Genomic DNA, 19,249 nt, shown 5'->3' on the forward strand with positions numbered 1-19,249 from the left:
ATAAAAGAATAAAAAAAAGTAAGAATATAGTAGACGAGCGAGTGAAACGAGGAAAGTGATATGATTTGCGGAGACGTTAGAAAGGAAAGAAAAATATATATAAAAGGTAAACGATTCTATATTATCAAGAATGAAAGATAACGTAGGATTTAATGGTAAACGCGCGAAGGTAAAAGAAACGAATGAAAATTGATTAATAGAAAATTGCAGAGAATCAAAGATGAGAAATGTCGCGAAGGTGGTGCTGAAAATGAACGAAGTATTAACGGCAGAAACGTGGAAATGTTTTGTAGAATTGAACTCGTATAAGGTGAAAAACGAATCGGAGATTCGACCGACAAGACGAGCGTAGCCGATTTTTCCATCTGAGAGGTGCGATTCGCGAGCGAGACACGTCTACGAGCGTCTTATCAGCGTCGAATACGATGAATTTCATACGAGAGAACAAAGATTTGCCGAGGTGGTGCTTCGGATCGATCAGATCGAATTTTGAGAACGAACTGTTGCGATTCTCTTTTGGTTCCGCGTTGTATATAAAGCTGGATCGCGGGGAAGTCGAACGATATCGTGCGATAAATTGTTCGTGCCTCGTGTGAAAACACGCGAGAGGTCACGTAATGGGTAAGGAATGTGATGAAAAGAGAAATATTTCTTTGGTAAACAATGTCGGTATTACGAACACGTAACTCGTTTACTCGTTCGATTTAGTGTCGATGTTCATTATTAAACTTTAAAAAGAAAAATATATATTATATCATAAAGAATATATATAATATATACGCATAAGTGTAATTACCCACACGATACATTACATACGTTAGGAATGATTTATCAATTAGCCAACACCGACGTGAATCAAGTTTATTTAGTTACACGTAAATGATTTTTCCTTTAACATTCTACTAATCGAATTATTTATTATTGTACAATGGAAAGGCCAATAAAAACGAATGTTTTAAATACGCACAAGCCTCGTTTGTTGCCGAATCGATCATCTATCGTTGCACACGGACACATCGTTGCTATGATCGGTCGATTCTAAACTTTCTCAACGCTGATATTATACACGGCATCTCGAAATTCATCGTTAAACGTATAAAATCGCATAATCGTATAAAATAACATACGTTGATCGATAGTATATTACAAGGCAAAAAGTAACTGATATTCATCGATATAAAAAATTACCAAATATTTGTTAAAATAGTGGAAAAAATAAAATACAAAAATAGGATCCAAAATTCTATGTGACACGAAAAAAGATCTAAGGAATTTACACGCTAGAAATCCTAGAATAATCGAATTTTTCCACATACCAACTGTGGAACGAAACATCACGCGAGAACGCGAAGCGCGTAAAATACTTTCAAAGAATTGGCCAAATGTCCAAAAACACTGAAAATACTTTGAAGGGACTGGGAGCAAAATCGATGCACCCTAAGTCTCAAATTTAGACCAATCGAGAAGTTAGAATCAGAGGAATTTCCCATGAAACGCCTCGAAATAAAAGAAAAATCTCCCATGGAGGATCGTCGACCGGAATCCATCGAATGGCGGACGAATATAGACCCGCGAATGTAAATTGACTTTTGCACTCCGCAACGTAATTGCCAGCACGTTCCTCGGGCCATAAATTCGTCTGCGTTTTGCTTACGAAACTCTGTATCAACTGGTTGAATAGGCAAACGCGTGAATCACGGCTCGTAAAACAATTCGCCATGCCGAAAATAATATGAAACGTGAATTTTTGAGCCGAGGGAGGGAATTTGAGAGAACCAAACGAACAGAAATAGCTGGACGTTCTTAATCAGCGTGACGATCGATCGGACAATGAGTCGCGAGCCGGTTAACGAGCGATTCCACGCCGCAACACTTGGCAGATTTATCGCGGCTAAAATAACGGCAAGAAAACTCGGACGAAGTGTTTGCTACTTTGCTCGAAAGCCGAGTCCAGATGCACGGCTATATTTGACGACGAAACGAAAGCAAAACGTGTATCGGTCGTTCTGTGGTGGTAGAAACGTCCGAGTAACGGAGTTTTGGCTGTTCCGTGATTTCTTGGAAGTTTTAGGTTGTCTAGAATTAGAAATATATTCGTGATATATGTAACGAACGTGTAGACGTAAATGAATATAATTAAAATGATAGAACGAAAATATACGTATAGGTATGATCATTTATACAAGTTTTCGTTATATTCGAAAAGAAGGAGCATTTTTATTCAAATAAAATGTAAAAATGTTAAAGCGATTTGTTGAAATCTTTTATGCTTTTTCTATGACAAAATGGCTAAGAGCTCTTTCATTATTGTTTTATGTGTTAGAGGTAAAGCACGTCGCTATACGACGTTATATTTTATGTTTAATTTAAATGAAAATGGACCTTTTTACAACGTGAACGAAAACTTTTATTGAATGATTTATGTATATACTTGTATGCTATTATGATTTTATCTCGATAAAAATCATTTTTATTTCTACGAAAGCATTTTCACGTTTAGTAAAAATAAAAAGATATTCGTCAATTTAATAACGAGTAGTTCTATTATTGAAATTATATTCAATTGGCAATTTCAAATGTTGTATCTACGTCTATCACATTCGTGAATACGATATACTACATTGATTTATTATAGTTCTTTAAGTAACGCCGCTGACGCAACTGTTGCATCTCTTTTTTAGTTTTACTATGTTTCTTTAAACTCGATTCCGCATTGACAGCCTAGACTCTGAAAACTGCGATTAAAGTCTGCTTGACTCTATCGAAGAAAACATAATATATTTATCTAAATGATCGATTATTTTAGTAGGAAATTAACGAAAATAAATTTCATATCATAATATACTTCGACAATTGAAACTCTGACTCCAACCAGAAACATAAGATCACATTCCTAAGTAACTATCAAACCTATGTATCTTCCTGCTACAAAATTAATCATAACGTACATCTTTCGTGTATCTTACATACCATTGTATCAAATTAACAAAATTTGCACGCGTTGTAAAACAAAGAACACGAACCAATTGGCGTCATCGGTTGCGACAGACTGACAACCAGATTTTATGCAATATTAACGCTACAACTATCAACTGGGTTACGAAACTTGCACTAAGAATCTCAAAATGATAGATTTTACGAAAAAGCTGAAAATACACGAAAACGAACAATTCTTCATCCACGTACGTTACAAAAGGAATCTATGGAATCTCTGTTATTTCACGACACGGAATTCCTCTGGACAAATCTTTCGTCCAAATCTCCAAGAACGTTGGAGATCTCATTGTAATGTTCATTGGAGAAAGAACATCTCATTGTAAAATCTATAAAATCAGAAGATCGTTCGAATCCGTTATTTTAGCTCGTAGAATCTCTCTGAAAGATCATCGATTGCTCGTTTCTACCACTTTGCTAGCTGCAGCGTTATAAAGTCGAGCAACGTATTCGGTGAAAGAGCTGAGGATTCGGTTTTGAAAAATCACGAGTCCCCGACTACTCGCAGTCAGCAGGAGTTGCGCGCGGCCGCTCGTTGACACGAGGATTTCCACACGTACGCGTATACTCGTCTTTTACGATCCGTGTTTCTGTTCCCTTGGTATCACCTTTCTCTCTGGTAACTGGTTTAACGAGCGTGAAGAGGTAAACGTATTTTCTTCATCGCTTCTGGTAGTCCGGCTCGTTTCAAAACGAGGGACGACGCTACCACAGTGAACAGTGCCGTGTGCACACTCGGCTAGGCCCTCTTCTTAGGCTATTTCTGACCACGTGACGTGTATTACATTACCCGGCTATATTTGGTCGCCGGTGAAGAACTCCCCGAACATACGGCAAAATTCACGTGGGGTCTAGAATCCGCCGGTCGTACACTGGTATCCACATCGCACGTTTTATTCGCGAACAAAAGAAAATTTTATTTTTCCACACCCCCGCGTTTATTAACGGACTCGTCTTCGACCGTTTACTTTGAAAATATGTTACGTGGTCGGTGACAAACTTTCGTGGCAGAAGTTTAACTTTAGTTCGTGGCACTGCACTTTATTTATCGACCTTTCAACACGTTCGCCGTGAGCCTCGATCTCTGTCGACCCGTTGCTTTCCGATACAACATCGTATTACAAATGTCACTGAGACTGGAATTCCAAATTGGAAATGTTGTCATTTTTGCGAAACTTTTACAATTACGCCAGGTTCAAAATATGGAATGACCGTTTTTAATGAGTTTACGGTTATGGAGATATAGAGATAGTTATGTTCACGGCAACTGCGATGTTTGTATTGAATTATTCGATATTTCTCGATATTTAATTGCGAGATATATAGTTTGTGTTAAATTTATTGAAATCTCCTCTTCTATCGGTGGAAAGTATTAAAACGTTAAATTTTTTTATTATTTGTCCAATAAGACCGTTCCGAGACACTGCTTGCTTCTTCGTATGTTTCATATGCAATTAGGTTAACGAGTCGAAATCCAATCGGCGGCGAACGTGTAACATTCGAGAATTGTTTGAAAGAAGGTCGAGGAGAAGTAACATATTCAAAGGATCCAACTGTGTAGAAGATAATTTATCAGGGAAATGGATATTGAGGAGTGGTTATAATTTATTAAATATCTAATTCGCTGCTACAATAACATACAAGGATATAAGATTTCTCTAAACAATCGTATATCTTGCGAAAACATACTACGATTGTGAAAACCTTCCAGTTACAACGTAATCTTAATAAATTGGCGAGGCAATAAATTTCCCACAATTTCAAGTTTCTCCCAAAAAGAAATTCCATTCCGAAGAAATATATATCGTTTCATTAATAAACAAATGAAAATACACTTTAGTCGGAAATGTTTGACATCCACCGTGTATCTAATACAATTAAGCAAGCACAACAAAACAATACAGAACTTCATTATACTCTCAATACGATTTAGACCAGAGAATTCTTTTTATATCATAAAATCTCAACGATTTCCGGCAATTATCATAATGCTGCGAACAATCATCCCCCCATTAAATCCTTCGAATTACGCTTAAAAAGTAGAACGAACGCGTAACTTGAGCATCAGCGTGACTCGAAACAAAAGAGTTTTTCCGGCGTTCCGATGCGTGCGTAGCGTAGCGCTCGATGCTTGGCGTATGGAACGGCGAGGTTCTCGCGTTCTCCAGCCGTTCTCCAGCGCGTCTCGGCTCTCGCGAGAGGAATCATCGTCGCGTTACTTGACCGGTCTCCGCTCGACACCGTTACGATCCGGCGACCTGACGCAAAATTAGACCGTGAATCCGGCCTGTTCGTCGTACCAGCCGTTTGATTAATCGCGAGGACGGTACTTGGTCCGAGACGGGTTATCGTAATTAAACGATGCGTTACGTTCGCCAACGTGTGGCTGGTGAAATACGGCGGGTCGTAACGTTTTCATCGATCAAACGATATCGCGTGTCTCGAAAACTTTAATTGGTAGCTTGGAGACAATGTAACGACCACGGCGTGCAAACGTTGATCGCAAAGAGAAAGGACGTACGAAAAGCAAAGCTGGCACGTTAACGTCGACCATAAATAAGGTTCGCGTTAGATTCGAGCTAGCTGGGTAAGGAGCAAGAAAATTTATTACCGTACCGTGCACGGATTTATTTCAAGCGTGTGTACGATCCTCCTATGAGATCAGAGCTATTAAACCGCTTTGCGACAGGTAATTACGGACCCCTGCTGTGTCCTAATGAATTCGAGATGCCGAAATAACGCGTGTCCGCTCGACAACGAGAAAATAAGAACGATGATCGTGTAACGATTGTAACATTCGTCCCTGCAGCACCCTGTTTTCACATACTCTTTTATCCCGTTTCTTTGCCTATATATATATATAATCCCATCGATACGCTATACCAGGCTACTGTATATCCCATTAATAAAAACGAATCAGAACGGAATATAAATCTAAATTGTCGTAGAATATAATTCTGTCAATCTACTCCGGACAAGCTCAAACTTACCATACGATGTCGAAACGTATCGCTTTATCCGCCTAACGTCTACTTCCAACAAGTTCAAACTTACGACAGAAAATATGGAAAAATATCATTTTACTTGAAACGAGTTCGAACCTATCGCGTCAGAAAGTTAGCAGAAAAAGATTCTCGGAATAAATAACAGGAGACCATGGTTTCTTACGAAAACGAAAATCAGTGGGCTGTACAGTATCCCGCTATAGTATTCCAGGCTTGAAAAAACAAATTCCATTCCCGTTTACACCAAACATCCCCAAAGCACGCGTCGTATCGATGATCCACGACCGAAGGCGATCCTTCTAGAAGAGGAGACGTATTCGTGCGCACGAAGCTTCAGCTTCTCGTTCGCCTGACAACGACCTTGAATCGGCGACCACCTGAAGCATCAAGAAGACAACTGCCAACGGCTAGTCTACACGGGACGCGGAGAAAAAGAGCGCGCGCTGATTCATCGATGCGTGCGCGTTCGGCTCTTCTTTTCCGTGGCCTCACACCTCTTCGCGTTCACGCTGCCCCCAGCTGCCATTTCTCGTCGGTTCGTCGACGGTTGTCCGCCGTGCCAGGCTTTAAAGGAGGGAGACGAAGCCTGACTATTTCGGCCAACCCAGCTGCCCTGGTGATTCAGCCCCGCTAGAAATAATACGGGGGAGCGAGCGCGTGTCAGCGCACTCTGGAAGGCGGGAAGGAATTATTTCTGGTAAATTCGCGGCGCTCGTGGCCCGATCGCGTATACGAGGGAGGTCCAAACCCGATGCAACCGAGAGAAACGTCTCGATTCCTCTTGCTCGTCGAGAGAAGCGGAGAGACGGACGTTGGGACATCGTGACGAAGCGGCCAACCGTCTGCTCGCTCCAACTGGCTTCGATTTAAGTGGAATTCCACTTGCTGCAATCTTTCGATGCTCTCTAGTTGAATTATGTTTGTTGTTGTAGTTGGTGAACTGCGAATGTTTTAAAGGAACCAGCCCTGAATAGAATTTAACGGAATTAAAGCAACGAGATTTAGAGAAAGAATCTTATCTTCTGTATATTATAAATACTTTATTTCAGATATTTTCTATACTTTTGTATATTATGTTGTTTTCTGTGCATTTTTTTGTATTTCAATGAACGTCAAACCAGTGAATATTCGCAGTTTAGTAATTACAGTATCGATCGTAAAGTCTCATTGATCTGTAGAAATCTGTTCGTTTCTGCATTTTTATTGGATCTTCTTTTAAAAGAAGAATATACAGTTTCAAGATAGTTCAATTCTGATCTTATTTTGTAATGTTACAACGACTGATTGTAAAATCTCATTGATCGATAGGAGTTTGTTGAGTTTCGAATTTGTATCTAATCTTCTTGGTTTTGTTTGAGAGGAATATCAAATAAAATTTCTTTGTATTATCGTAACCATCGACTGTGAAATTTTGTTAATTTATATAGATGTTTTCAATTTTGAGCTCACGCTCGATTTTCATTTGTTTTATACGAGAAACATGAGAATGTTTAAGATTGTTTAACTTCGATTTTCCGTCGTATTATTCTAATCGCTGATCGATAAGAATCTGTTCGGTTTTAAACTTGTGTTAAAGCGATCAAACTCTTGTATATGTGAGAGATAACGTGAGATAAATTCGAATTAAACAAAAAATGATGTATAAGAGCGAGAGGCCGAATGAAGAGAAAAAAGAAGAAGATACGAAACGGATGAATTAGCGTGAGCGAGGGAAAGAAGAAGGTCAGGGACAACCACGTCTCGCTAAACGTTGATTTTATTTTTATTTTTGTACATGACCACTCCAATCGTCCGTGATTCATCGAATAAATTTTGTGTGTCATCCATTAGATCCTAGTGTGTATCACTGTATCCGTTCTCACATGTATCCGAGAAACGAGACTCGCCACGATAAACAACGCTTTGTCTTGTTCACCACAGGTGAATCATCACCGCTAAAAAAGAAAAGAAGAATCATACTGATCGTTATCTCGTACGAACATGGTACGTGAGTCTCGTGTCTCGAAAAAAATATATGAATCACTAAAACTGGCAAGAAATGTATTTGTAATCGTCCAACAATAGAAACGAAACTCATATTTATACCGAATAAATGATTAATTACGTTCGATAATAAATCAAACTGAACATAAAAAGAATATATCAACGATTCACTGTAACGACCACCGAAGAAAAACGTAAAAACTCTATATATTTCCACCGACGAGTCTGTCACTTCGATCAAGCACCACAAAGATTGTATTATAACCAACCACATGAATTTTATTCAAATTTTCGCACCAACGCTCACCGAGAATTTATCTTTCAAAAAATATATATATCACACTACCTTCGCGACGTTCAACTTCGATAAAAGATCACACGTGTCCAGTTCAATCGCGGCTGCACTTCCATCGAACTAGCATTCGACATTGTCGCAAACAAAGCGATGCAGTCCGATCGAAGGCAGCCAACTGTCAAACACCACGTTGGTCAGCGATTAATCACGAAACTGGTCAGAAAATGTCACCGTTACGCGTACCGTTCGAAGCACCGCTTAAATATCACTTGAATATCACTTAAATGTCACTTGATGTCCCTGCCAAGAGAAATTGACGAAGCGTGGAAACGGAGATTGCCGTAGCAGAATAAGATCCAGAGAAAGACGTTTCGTTCTGGCCAGCTTCATCGTCTCCGGCTTCCAGTGGATGACTATTAAGGCTAGACTAAGCTTGGGGTAGAGATGTGCGTAGTGGCGTCAGACACGAGTTTCCCCACCACGATTCGTCGACGTCCGACACTGAAAGTATTCGGTGCATGCATCACCGTTGCCCCCTCTACGACGGGTCGCGTTCGGGTTTTTCATTTTGAGTGGGAAACTGTGCGTGCGACCGCCGCCTCCGTTACCTCCTTCTCTAGAATAATGACCCGCCGCCAGGTTATTAGCGAGCTTAGAACGCTAGACGGGGCTTCCGCGTTGCAACTCCTCCGCGCGACGTCCACGTCTACCGCAGGAAGTCGTCGAAGCGATGAACACGATATTTGGTTAAGACGTTGAAGAAAATTTATCGAGTCTTCTCTTCGAGATAGGAATCTTTAAGCAGAAATTTTAGAGAGTCGTGGAGTGTCGCAGCGATTGACGATTGAGGATTTTGAAATGACGAGGAAATTGGGGTTGGGATTGAGACGATGATGGATCGGCGAATTTCGAGGCGATGCTTGGGAATTTAAGATGAAAAATTTGTCAAAGGAGAGTGGAATTTTGAATATTAATAGCTTCGAGGAAATTATGAAGAGATGATCGAACCGTCGACGATAATTGAGAATTTTGAAACGACGAGGAGATCGACGTTGCGATTGAATTGTCGATCGGAGGAATTTTGAAACGATGGTCGGTGAATTTGAGATGCAAAATTTATCGGCGAGGAAGGATTTTTTGATATTTCAGAGGAAATCGTTGCGGGATTGCAAATGTTGGGACTGTTGGTCGGAGGATTTTCAAAATGATAGAATTCTCGGTAATTAAAGAGGAATTTTGAACCGATGAGATTTGTTAGAAGCTATTAAGAGAAAGGATTAGAAAATTCTTTCTGAAGAATTTTTTAGAGAATCGTCGATGTCGAGATTATTAGTCGGAGAAACTTTGAAATGATAATCAACAGATTCGAGATAGAAAATTCGTGGGTAAAGACGACGTTTTGTTACTTTTGAAAAAAATTTCTCAAGAAATTGAAATACTTGATCCTATCAATTTTAAATCGATAGACTAAGAATTTGAGATAAGAAATTCGTTGACGTAATGAGGAGATTTTTTAATAGTCTGAAGGAAGTCGTCAGAGAATTGCAAATATTAAAACTATCGATGGCAATTAGGAATTTTTGAATAATTCTGACCGACGTTAGGCTGCTTAATCTTGTACCTGTGTCATAAACATTTGACACATAATAATTCGCTATAGATTTGCTTCATGCTTTTGACTTATTGAACTTTAGACTTACATTGTCTGCATCTCATACAAAGTTTATTTGAATCTTCTTTTTCCATTTTATTCTGCGAAGTGTTCATAAGGAATCTCTTCAAATCAAATTTATATTTATTTAAAATAAAACGATTGCAATAATTGATACAAACGAGTTTAAAATGAAAGCCGCTATAAAAAAGGGAATTTTTAATTTGTTAACGAATTTTTAATTTGTTACTAAGACTTGAGACGTGTCATTTATCATTGCAATTACAAATTTAATGGAACAGAAAAATTTATTAATAGAACATATTAAAGAAATAATAATATACAAATACGAATAACGCTGTAATAAAAAAAAACATAAATTAATTAATAATACGCATTCATACTATGGCTTTTACCTTTGTAAATTTATAACTATTTGTACGATCACTTTCCCAAATATTATTTTATTCGATATCGTTTATTCTAAACGATCGGTTAAACTGCAGTCACATCTGTCACGTTTATTATGATTAATTTCTTCGACAAAAGAACCTATCTCCGTTTCTGTCTTATTCCAATTATTCACTTCACGGGTGAGTCCGCGATTAACAGAATCGACTTAAAAATATATCTGAAAAAAACAGTGAAACGGCGAAAAAGTTTCATTTGGAATCTGGCTAGTCGATGACGAATCATCTGTTTCATGTCGTGTTTAAAAATAAACTCACGCGAAGTTTAAAGACGAGCGTGTTGCACGCTTTCGTTGATATTACGCTAAAATCCCCCGCTGAGAATGAAAAAGAAATCAAAAGTAAGCAACGTCTGCAGAAGGCGTTTTAACACTCGAGAAATCATTTAATCCTTTTCTCCGAGAAATAACGACCGCATAATTTAACATCTTAATTTTGTACTTAAAAAAAAAGAAAAAAAATTGAGGGAAGAGGAAAACAAAAAAAAGACGATTTTCGTAAGAAAACAATCTCGGCAATTTTTTAATAAAATTTATTGAACTATGATGTTAAAGAAACTACGATGTCGTAAATTGTTTCTCGCGTTACGTAAAGAAACCTTGTGTTTACACATTCGAAATGGAAGATCGAGGAATCGGCTGTGATTTATTTTTAAAATAAATCCTGCTTCATCGCGATTATTATTTCACGTCCGAATATTAACAATCCGAATAACTTTGGTTTCCGAAGGACGATCCACTGGCGATCTGCCTTGATTTCTCTTTTGCGAGGTCGACTTGGCCCAACTCCACCAGTCGTCCATCCAAAATTGCGAAACATAAATTTTCAAGTGCATTTACACGCGTTCGAATCCTCGAATGAATATCTATAAAACCACCGGATATTGTCGTGAACGTTTCACGGTATGATTAATTAGACAGGCCATTTATCGTGTTTTGTAAGCAACTCAAATATCGTCACGTATTGTTTATATAATTGCCGTGTAACGAAATATTTATGTTTGTTTACTGCTGAAACATTGTTCGTTTCTTGATTTCCCACGATCAAACACAATACAAAATCTCTCTCTCTCTCTCTCTCTGTTCATCATTTGCTATAGTCACGAGTAATTATTAAAAATATCTTCGGTTAGGATTGTGTTGTTTTGGCATGTTACTGCCCTGACACACCGCAAATGACGGCACAAATGTTCCAAATATCGAGACACAACGAGAGATCAGATACCGAGGATAAATTACTTTGGACTGTTTTAACTTACGCATTGTGTTTCATTTGATCTTGGACGTCTTTGAACTTCGTAGAGTATCGAAGATATTTTAACACTTGTCAGTACGAATTAGAGAACTTTATTCCACGTGTGACACATGTCGCGTTTAGATATACGTATAATATATATATAATTATTATTTTATTTTTACTATTTGAAATTACATTCTTGTGCACGGATATCGAAACACATACTTATGGATAGATTTAAGAAGATGAATTTTTAATTTCTTAACGCACATTGTATATGTCTTTCCAATTTACTTTTGAAACCACGAATTGTTTAATTTCAATATAATAATATATTTGTAACGTGAAAAGATTAAAAGGAATATTTTAAGGTTGAACAATTTTTATGGCATCGCGATTTTTCGAATCTTTAATTTTATCGCCAGAAGGGCGATCTTAGCGTGTTACGAAAAAGAACTGAATTGATCTATAAAAAATTCATCAGGAAGGAAGTCATTTTTATTTTAGAGTGTAATTAGAAATTAAAGCGAAAAGTCTGCATCATGTCAAAATCCTTACTCATTATAATAGGATTCCATTTATCTGAGCTTTGTTTACGTGTTATTTAAATGTGAATGCCTATTTTTGAAATGAAAAATTCTAACTATGTTTGAGAATCACAAGAAGTCTGATTATTAAAATAGAAGTTTGAAAAGTTACAATAGAATAATTTTATTTTCATATAGGAAAAGAGTTTTTCAATTATTTTTATTAATTATTATTTTAAATAAAAATGAAATTCTTATTATTGTTTTCCAATGATTTTCACAAGAGACCATCCCAAAATCTTCCCTTAATCGCCATTTTGACAATAAATATTCCACCGTATTTAAAAACCTTTATTTCTAGTAGTATTTCTAGAAGCATTCAACCCTGAACTGACTCAGATAAATAGAATTTCATTCTACTGATGTCAAACACCTACTAAACAACAGTAACAATAGCAATGGAATACAAACATAAATTATTCTGCAGCTACCCAAGTACTATCATAGTTGAGCATGCACTAATATCGTTACTACTCACCTAAAACATACATCATCCCACGTACCAGTTGCCAGCTTGTTTTTAGCATGATTCGGAGCTTCCTTCCGTGTGAGCGATGATTCAACGATGTCATCCTGAAACGAGATTTAAAATTACTCTGGCACGTGTACCATTGCAGAGAGAAAAGGAGCGTATTACGAAGTTCCTGCAGAAACGGGACCAGGCGCGAAAACCGGCGTGAAACCATCGATAGGTCTTGGTACGGGCAAGGACATTGTCCTTGAACCGTTACCCTTAGACGAGAATGGATTGCCACTTGAAATACCTTTACAACCAGGGGATGAATCGTTACCTTGGAGAAAGGGGCGAGTTCATCATCGACCTCGACTTGGCGACGTGACGCCATGGCGAAAAGAGAAACCGAAATCTCGTGACACATCTTTGGACAAATTACAAGGGACAGAGTCCCAAGTTAAGCCTTGGACCGAAGAAGCTATAGTATTAAAGAAAACTCCACAGATACCTCGCGAAACACCGAAAGAAAAATTAGAGGAAGTTGAATTAAAACCAGCGAAAATCGAGAAAAAAGAAATTAGAAGAGCTAGCCTGGAAGCTGTTGACTTGAAACATGTTACGAAAGAAGTAACGAAAGATGTGAGAACTGAAGAGAAGATTGCTCGACTGGAAGAGACTACAGCAGAGGCTTACGTGGAAGAAGAGGACTCTAGATTTATTAAAACCACGAAGAAAGTGGACGAAACTGTTCAAAAGAGAAAGGAAGAGACTAAACCTTGGACCGAAGAGAAGGTTACATTGAAGAAAGCGAAACCTGACAGGAAAGAGATTCCTAGAGAGACTATAGAATCTGTGGAACTGAAACCTTCGCGGATCGTTAAGAAGGATATTGAGAAACCTAGCTTGGAAAAAGTAGATCTGAAACCTGTTCCCACAACTGTGACTGAGAAAGTTACTGAAGAAATTATTTCGAAAACTGATTACCTTGAACAAGAAGATACGTCCATGTTGGACGTGTCCAAAACCGAAGAGGTCAGAAAAATAAAGAAGGAGAAGATTGAAGAGAAGGTAGAACAGGCAAAGCCATGGACAGAAGAAAAGATCACCTTGAAGAAATCTAAACCTATAAGGAAAGAAGTTGAGAAAGAAACTATAGAGACTGTGGAACTGAAACCATCCAAGGTGGAGAAACTTCCGATTCGAAAGCCGAGTGTGGAGAAGGTGGACTTGAAGCCTATTCCAACGACAGTGACTGAGAAAGTCACTGAGAAAATCACTGAAAAGACTGAATACCTTGAACAGGAAGACACTTCTTTATTAGACGTATCGAAGACTGAAGAACTGAAGAAATTGAGGAAAGAGAAGATAGAAGAGAAGCCAGAAGGGCCTAAACCTTGGACCGAAGAGAAAGTGACGTTGAAGAAAGCGAAACCTGTGAAGAAAGAGGTTGAAAAGGAAACTATAGAAACGGTAGAGTTGAAACCATCAAAGATTATAAAATCTGCGGTACGAAAAGAAAGTCTGGAAACAGTGGATCTTAAATCAGTCACGAAAGAAATCACAGAGAAGACAGTGAAAGAAGTCGTACACAAAACTGATTACGTAGAACAGGAAGACACGACGTTGCTTGATGTTACCAAAGACACTCGAGTGAAGAAACTCAGAAAAGAGTCGATTTCAACGGAGAAGGTTGAACAACTTAAACCTTGGACTGATGAGAAGATAACTTTGAAGAGAACTAAACCTGACAAGAAAGAAATACCCAAAGAACAAATAGAGACAGTAGAATTAAAACCATCCAGACCAGAAAAGGGAGAAATTGAGAAACCAAGTCTTGAAGCAGTGGATTTGAAACCAATTCCCAAGAAGGAAGTAAAAGAAGTATCTAAAAAGCCTGAAAGAAAAGACGTGCTCACTGAAGAGGAAGACACGACCCTTCTTCAAGTCTCCAAAGACACAGAAACTACGGTCAAAGTTGATAAACAGGTCAAGAAGATAGAAGAAGTTGAAAAGAAACCGGAAACTAAACCTTGGACTGAGGAGAAAATAACTTTGAAGAAGACTAAAGTTGAGCAAAGAGAAATTCGTAGAGAAAGTCTGGAAGAAGTCACGCTGAAACCGACGAAAACGGAGAAGAGAGAAATTAAGAAGGAAACTTTAGACAAAGTAGATTTGCAGAAGGTGACAGATAAGACACAATTCATCGAAGAAGAAGATACAAAGCTATTAAAGATCGACAAAGAAGAGAAAGTTGAGGAAGAGAAGACAGAAAAAGTAAAAACTTGGAGAAAAGAAAGGAAACCAAAAGAAAAAGCACCATACCAGGAAGAAGAAGATAAAACGATCTTGGATGTGAAGAAAGATATCGAGTCTGAGGAAAAACTGAAAGAAGTGCCAGTTCCTTGGGCCAGAGGTAAAAAGAAACCTACAGAAAAGATTCCTTATCACGAAGAAGAGGATACTACTCTTCTCGACGTCGAAAAGACTGAAAAGACGACTGAAAAACAGGCAAAAGAAGAAGTGCCGGTGCCATGGATACGAGGGAAGAAGCCGAAGGAAGAGAAGCCGGAAGTTCCGCAAAAAGTTCAGCCCGAAGAAGAAGTGCCTGTTCCATGGGTACGAGGAAAGAAGCTGAAGGAAGAGAAGCCGGACGTTCTGCAGAAAGTTCAGCCTGAAGAAGAAGTACCTGTTCCATGGATACGAGGAAAGAAACAGAAGGAAGAGAAGCCAGAAATTCCGCAAAAACTTCATCCAGAAGTTCAACCTGAAGAGAAACCAGAGGAAGAAAAAGAGAAACTGGAAAAGGTCCCATGGCTTCGAGATAAGAAGGTTCCACGGAAGATACCGGAAAGGAAAGAAGAACAGGTTGAAGATATTAGATCAGTTGTATTGAAACCTACCAGACGTGAACGTGTACCAGAAGAACAGGAGAAACCGGAAGAAGTGAAGCTGAAGCCTGTCAAACGCATTCCAATTGAAGAAGAAAAGAAGGAAGAAGTGCAACTGAAACCCATTCCGAAACGAAAGCCCGAAGAAAAGCCGAAAGAAGAGATCAAATTGAAGCCATTCCAAAAACCGAAACCCGAAGAGGAGGAACGAGAGAAACCAGAACTGAAACCACTTGAAAAACTTGAATCTGAAGCCCCAAAAGAAGACGAAGTGCAGGTAAAACCGATCAAACCGAAAGAAGAAGAAATAAAAGAAATTGAAGAAACGACATGGCATAAAAAAGCGAAGCCCAAGAAACCGGTAGTTTCTGAAGAAAAAATAATCGACAAGGAGGAAGAGAAGATTTTAGAGAAAGTAACTGAAGAGAAGGAGATTGTAGATGAAAAGGTAGTCAAGAAAGAGGAAGAAAGCATCGGCGACTTTAAGTCGGTGACCTTAAAACCGGTTAAACGAGGAAAGAAGCCTCAAGAACGTGAAGACGTTGCGAAGGAAATAAAAGAGGCCGAAACTGAAGACTTTACAGCTGTTGTATTAAAACCTACGAGAAAAGAGAGGAAGCCAGAAGAAAAGGTAGAAACAGAGGAAGTAACTTTGAAACCGATTCAGAAAATCCCCAAAGAGAAAGAAACACCTGAAGAAATAACGCTCAAACCAATGGAGAAGCCTAAAGCAGTGGAGAATGGAGAAGTTTTGGGAAAGAAGGCTGAATTGCAATGGCAACCTGGAAAGAAACCAGCTAAAAAGATAGTAACAGAGGAGGAGAAACCAGAAGAATTGACATTGAAACCTGTCAAGCGACTTCCTAAGGAAGAAGTGGAGAAGGAAGAAGTTACTTTGAAACCAATTAAGAAAGAGAAACCAGAAGAAGAAAAACCAGAAGTTACGTTAAAACCTGTTAGGCGCCTTCCCAAGCAAGAGGAGGAAAAACCGGAAGAAGTGACATTGAAACCTGTCAAGCGTCTTCCCAAGGAAGAAGTGGAGAAGGAAGAAGTTACTCTGAAACCAATTAAGAAAGAGAAACCAGAGGAGGAAAAACCTGAAGTTAAATTGAAACCTGTTAGGCGACTTCCCAAGCAAGAGGAGGAAAAACCGGAAGAAGTGACATTGAAACCTGCCAAGCGTCTTCCCAAGGAAGAAGTGGAGAAGGAAGAAGTTACTCTGAAACCAATTAAGAAAGAGAAACCAGAGGAGGAAAAACCTGAAGTTAAATTGAAACCTGTTAGGCGACTTCCCAAGCAAGAGGAGGAAAAACCGGAAGAAGTGACATTGAAACCTGCCAAGCGTCTTCCCAAGGAAGAAGTGGAGAAGGAAGAAGTTACTCTGAAACCAATTAAGAAAGAGAAACCAGAGGAGGAAAAACCTGAAGTTAAATTGAAACCTGTTAGGCGACTTCCCAAGCAAGAGGAGGAAAAACCGGAAGAAGTGACATTGAAACCTGCCAAGCGTCTTCCCAAGGAAGAAGTGGAGAAGGAAGAAGTTACTCTGAAACCAATTAAGAAAGAGAAACCAGAGGAGGAAAAACCTGAAGTTAAATTGAAACCTGTTAGGCGACTTCCCAAGCAAGAGGAGGAAAAACCGGAAGAAGTGACATTGAAACCTGCCAAGCGTCTTCCCAAGGAAGAAGTGGAGAAGGAAGAAGTTACTCTGAAACCAATTAAGAAAGAGAAACCAGAGGAGGAAAAACCTGAAGTTAAATTGAAACCTGTTAGGCGCCTTCCCAAGCAAGAGGAGGAAAGACCGGAAGAAGTGACATTGAAACCTGTCAAGCGTCTTCCCAAGGAAGAAGTGGAGAAGGAAGAAGTTACTTTAAAACCAATTAAGAAGGAGAAACCTGAAGAAGAAAAACCAGAAGTTACGTTAAAACCTGTTAAGCGACTTCCCAAGGAAGTAGAGGAGAAGCCAGAAGAAGTGACATTGAAACCTGTCAAGCGTCTTCCCAAGGAAGAAGTAGAGAAGGAAGAAGTTACTTTAAAACCAATTAAGAAGGAGAAACCTGAAGAAGAAAAACCTGAAGTTAAATTGAAACCTGTCAAGCATTTGAAGAAACCAGAAGAAGAAAAACCTGAAGAGATAACATTGAAGCCAGTTAAACATCTTCCTAAGGAAGAGGTGGAGAAGGAAGAAGTTACTCTGAAACCAATTAAGAAAGAGAAACCAGAGGAGGAAAAACCAGAAGTTAAATTGAAACCTGTTAGGCGACTTCCCAAGCAAGAGGAGGAAAAACCGGAAGAAGTGACATTGAAACCTGTCAAGCGTCTTCCCAAGGAAGAAGTGGAGAAGGAAGAAGTTGCTCTGAAACCAATTAAGAAAGAGAAACCAGAGGAGGAAAAACCTGAAGTTAAATTAAAACCTGTCAAGCATTTGAAGAAACCAGAAGAAGAAAAGCCTGAAGAGATAACATTGAAGCCAGTTAAACGTCTTCCTAAGGAAGAAGTGGAGAAGGAAGAAGTTACTTTGAAACCAATTCAGAAAGAGAAACCAGAAGAAGAAAAACCAGAAGTTACGTTGAAACCTGTTAGGCGACTTCCCAAGCAAGAGGAGGAAAAACCGGAAGAAGTGACATTGAAACCTGTCAAGCGTCTTCCCAAGGAAGAAGTGGAGAAGGAAGAAGTTGCTCTGAAACCAATTAAGAAAGAGAAACCAGAGGAGGAAAAACCTGAAGTTAAATTAAAACCTGTCAAGCATTTGAAGAAACCAGAAGAAGAAAAGCCTGAAGAGATAACATTGAAGCCAGTTAAACGTCTTCCTAAGGAAGAAGTGGAGAAGGAAGAAGTTACTTTGAAACCAATTAAGAAGGAGAAACCAGAGGAGGAAAAACCAGAAGTTACGTTAAAACCTGTTAAGCGACTTCCCAAGGAAGTAGAGGAGAAGCCAGAAGAAGTTACTTTAAAGCCCGTCAAACGTCTTCCGAAGGATGAGAAGAAACCAGAAGAAGTTACTTTGAAACCTATAGAAAAAGAGAAGCCGGAAGAAGAAAAGAAGCCAGAAGTTAAGCTGAAACCAGGCAAACCTATCGAGAAACCAGAAGAGGAGAAACCGGAGGAAGTGAAATTAAAACCGGTTCCGAAGCCAGTCCCTGAAAAAGTCGAAGAGAAACCTAAAGAAGAGGAAAAACCTGAATCCATATTACCATGGCGCGTTGGCAAAAAGGCGAAGAAGGTCGTCGATTTCCGAGAAGAAGTCACAGTCGTACCGATCGATCAAGAGAAAGTGGTCTCGGAGGAAACAACGGTCGTGGAACAGAAAGTGGAAGCTAAAGAGATGACCCAAGTGGTGGTTAAAGAGATCGAAGAACATAAACCTGTAGAAGCGCCCGTAATTCCCTGGAGGGCACCGAAGAAAGAAATGGTGAAAGAAGTCGTCGAAGAAAAAGTCGAAATTGTAGAGATCAAACCTGAAGTGGTACACAAAGAAGATACAGTAATCGAAGAGATCGTTGAAACAGAAGTCTCTAGGATAAAGAAACGACGTCCAAAGAAACCGGAAGAAGAGAAGGAAGTAGTCGAATTGAAACCAGTCGAGAAACACGAAGAATTCATTGAAAAAGTAGAGGAAGTGGTTCTTAAACCAGTCAAGAAAGAAAAGGTAGAAGTAGTAGAAGAGAAAGATGAGGTTCGTCTTAGAC

The 19,249-nt window shown here is 39.0% G+C and overlaps 2 protein-coding genes across 12 annotated transcripts in view; one reads left to right on the plus strand and one right to left on the minus strand.

The window, feature by feature from the left end:
• The window catches only part of LOC117210299 (titin), a 245,115-nt gene that overhangs the window by 165,998 nt on the left and 59,868 nt on the right, over positions 1 to 19,249 (plus strand). The window contains exon 93 of one of the 7 annotated variants that reach the window (XM_033453195.1): positions 12,839 to 19,218. The exons of the other annotated variants lie outside the window; for them this stretch is intronic. Within the exon in view, the coding sequence (XP_033309086.1) occupies positions 12,839 to 19,218 (6,380 nt within the window). The remainder of the gene's footprint in view (positions 1 to 12,838; positions 19,219 to 19,249) is intronic. 7 annotated transcript variants of the gene reach the window in all.
• Positions 7,738 to 19,249, minus strand: part of LOC117210300 — a 66,225-nt gene continuing 54,713 nt past the window's right edge. For 2 of the 5 annotated variants that reach the window (XR_004488083.1, XR_004488085.1), the window contains 2 exons: positions 12,700 to 12,794; positions 7,738 to 9,072 (listed from right to left, as the gene is read on the minus strand). Coding sequence is in view for 1 of the 5 variants with exons in the window: in XM_033453196.1 (XP_033309087.1) it covers positions 8,737 to 8,778; positions 8,886 to 9,072; positions 12,700 to 12,794 (324 nt within the window). In the remaining 4 variants the exon portion in view is untranslated. The remainder of the gene's footprint in view (positions 9,073 to 12,699; positions 12,795 to 19,249) is intronic. The other 3 variants (XR_004488086.1, XM_033453196.1, XR_004488084.1) reach the window with 3 other exon arrangements.

The sequence above is a fragment of the Bombus bifarius genome, unplaced genomic scaffold, assembly GCF_011952205.1.
Source record: "Bombus bifarius isolate JDL3187 unplaced genomic scaffold, Bbif_JDL3187 scf7180000008199, whole genome shotgun sequence".
Lineage (NCBI taxonomy): Eukaryota > Metazoa > Arthropoda > Insecta > Hymenoptera > Apidae > Bombus > Bombus bifarius.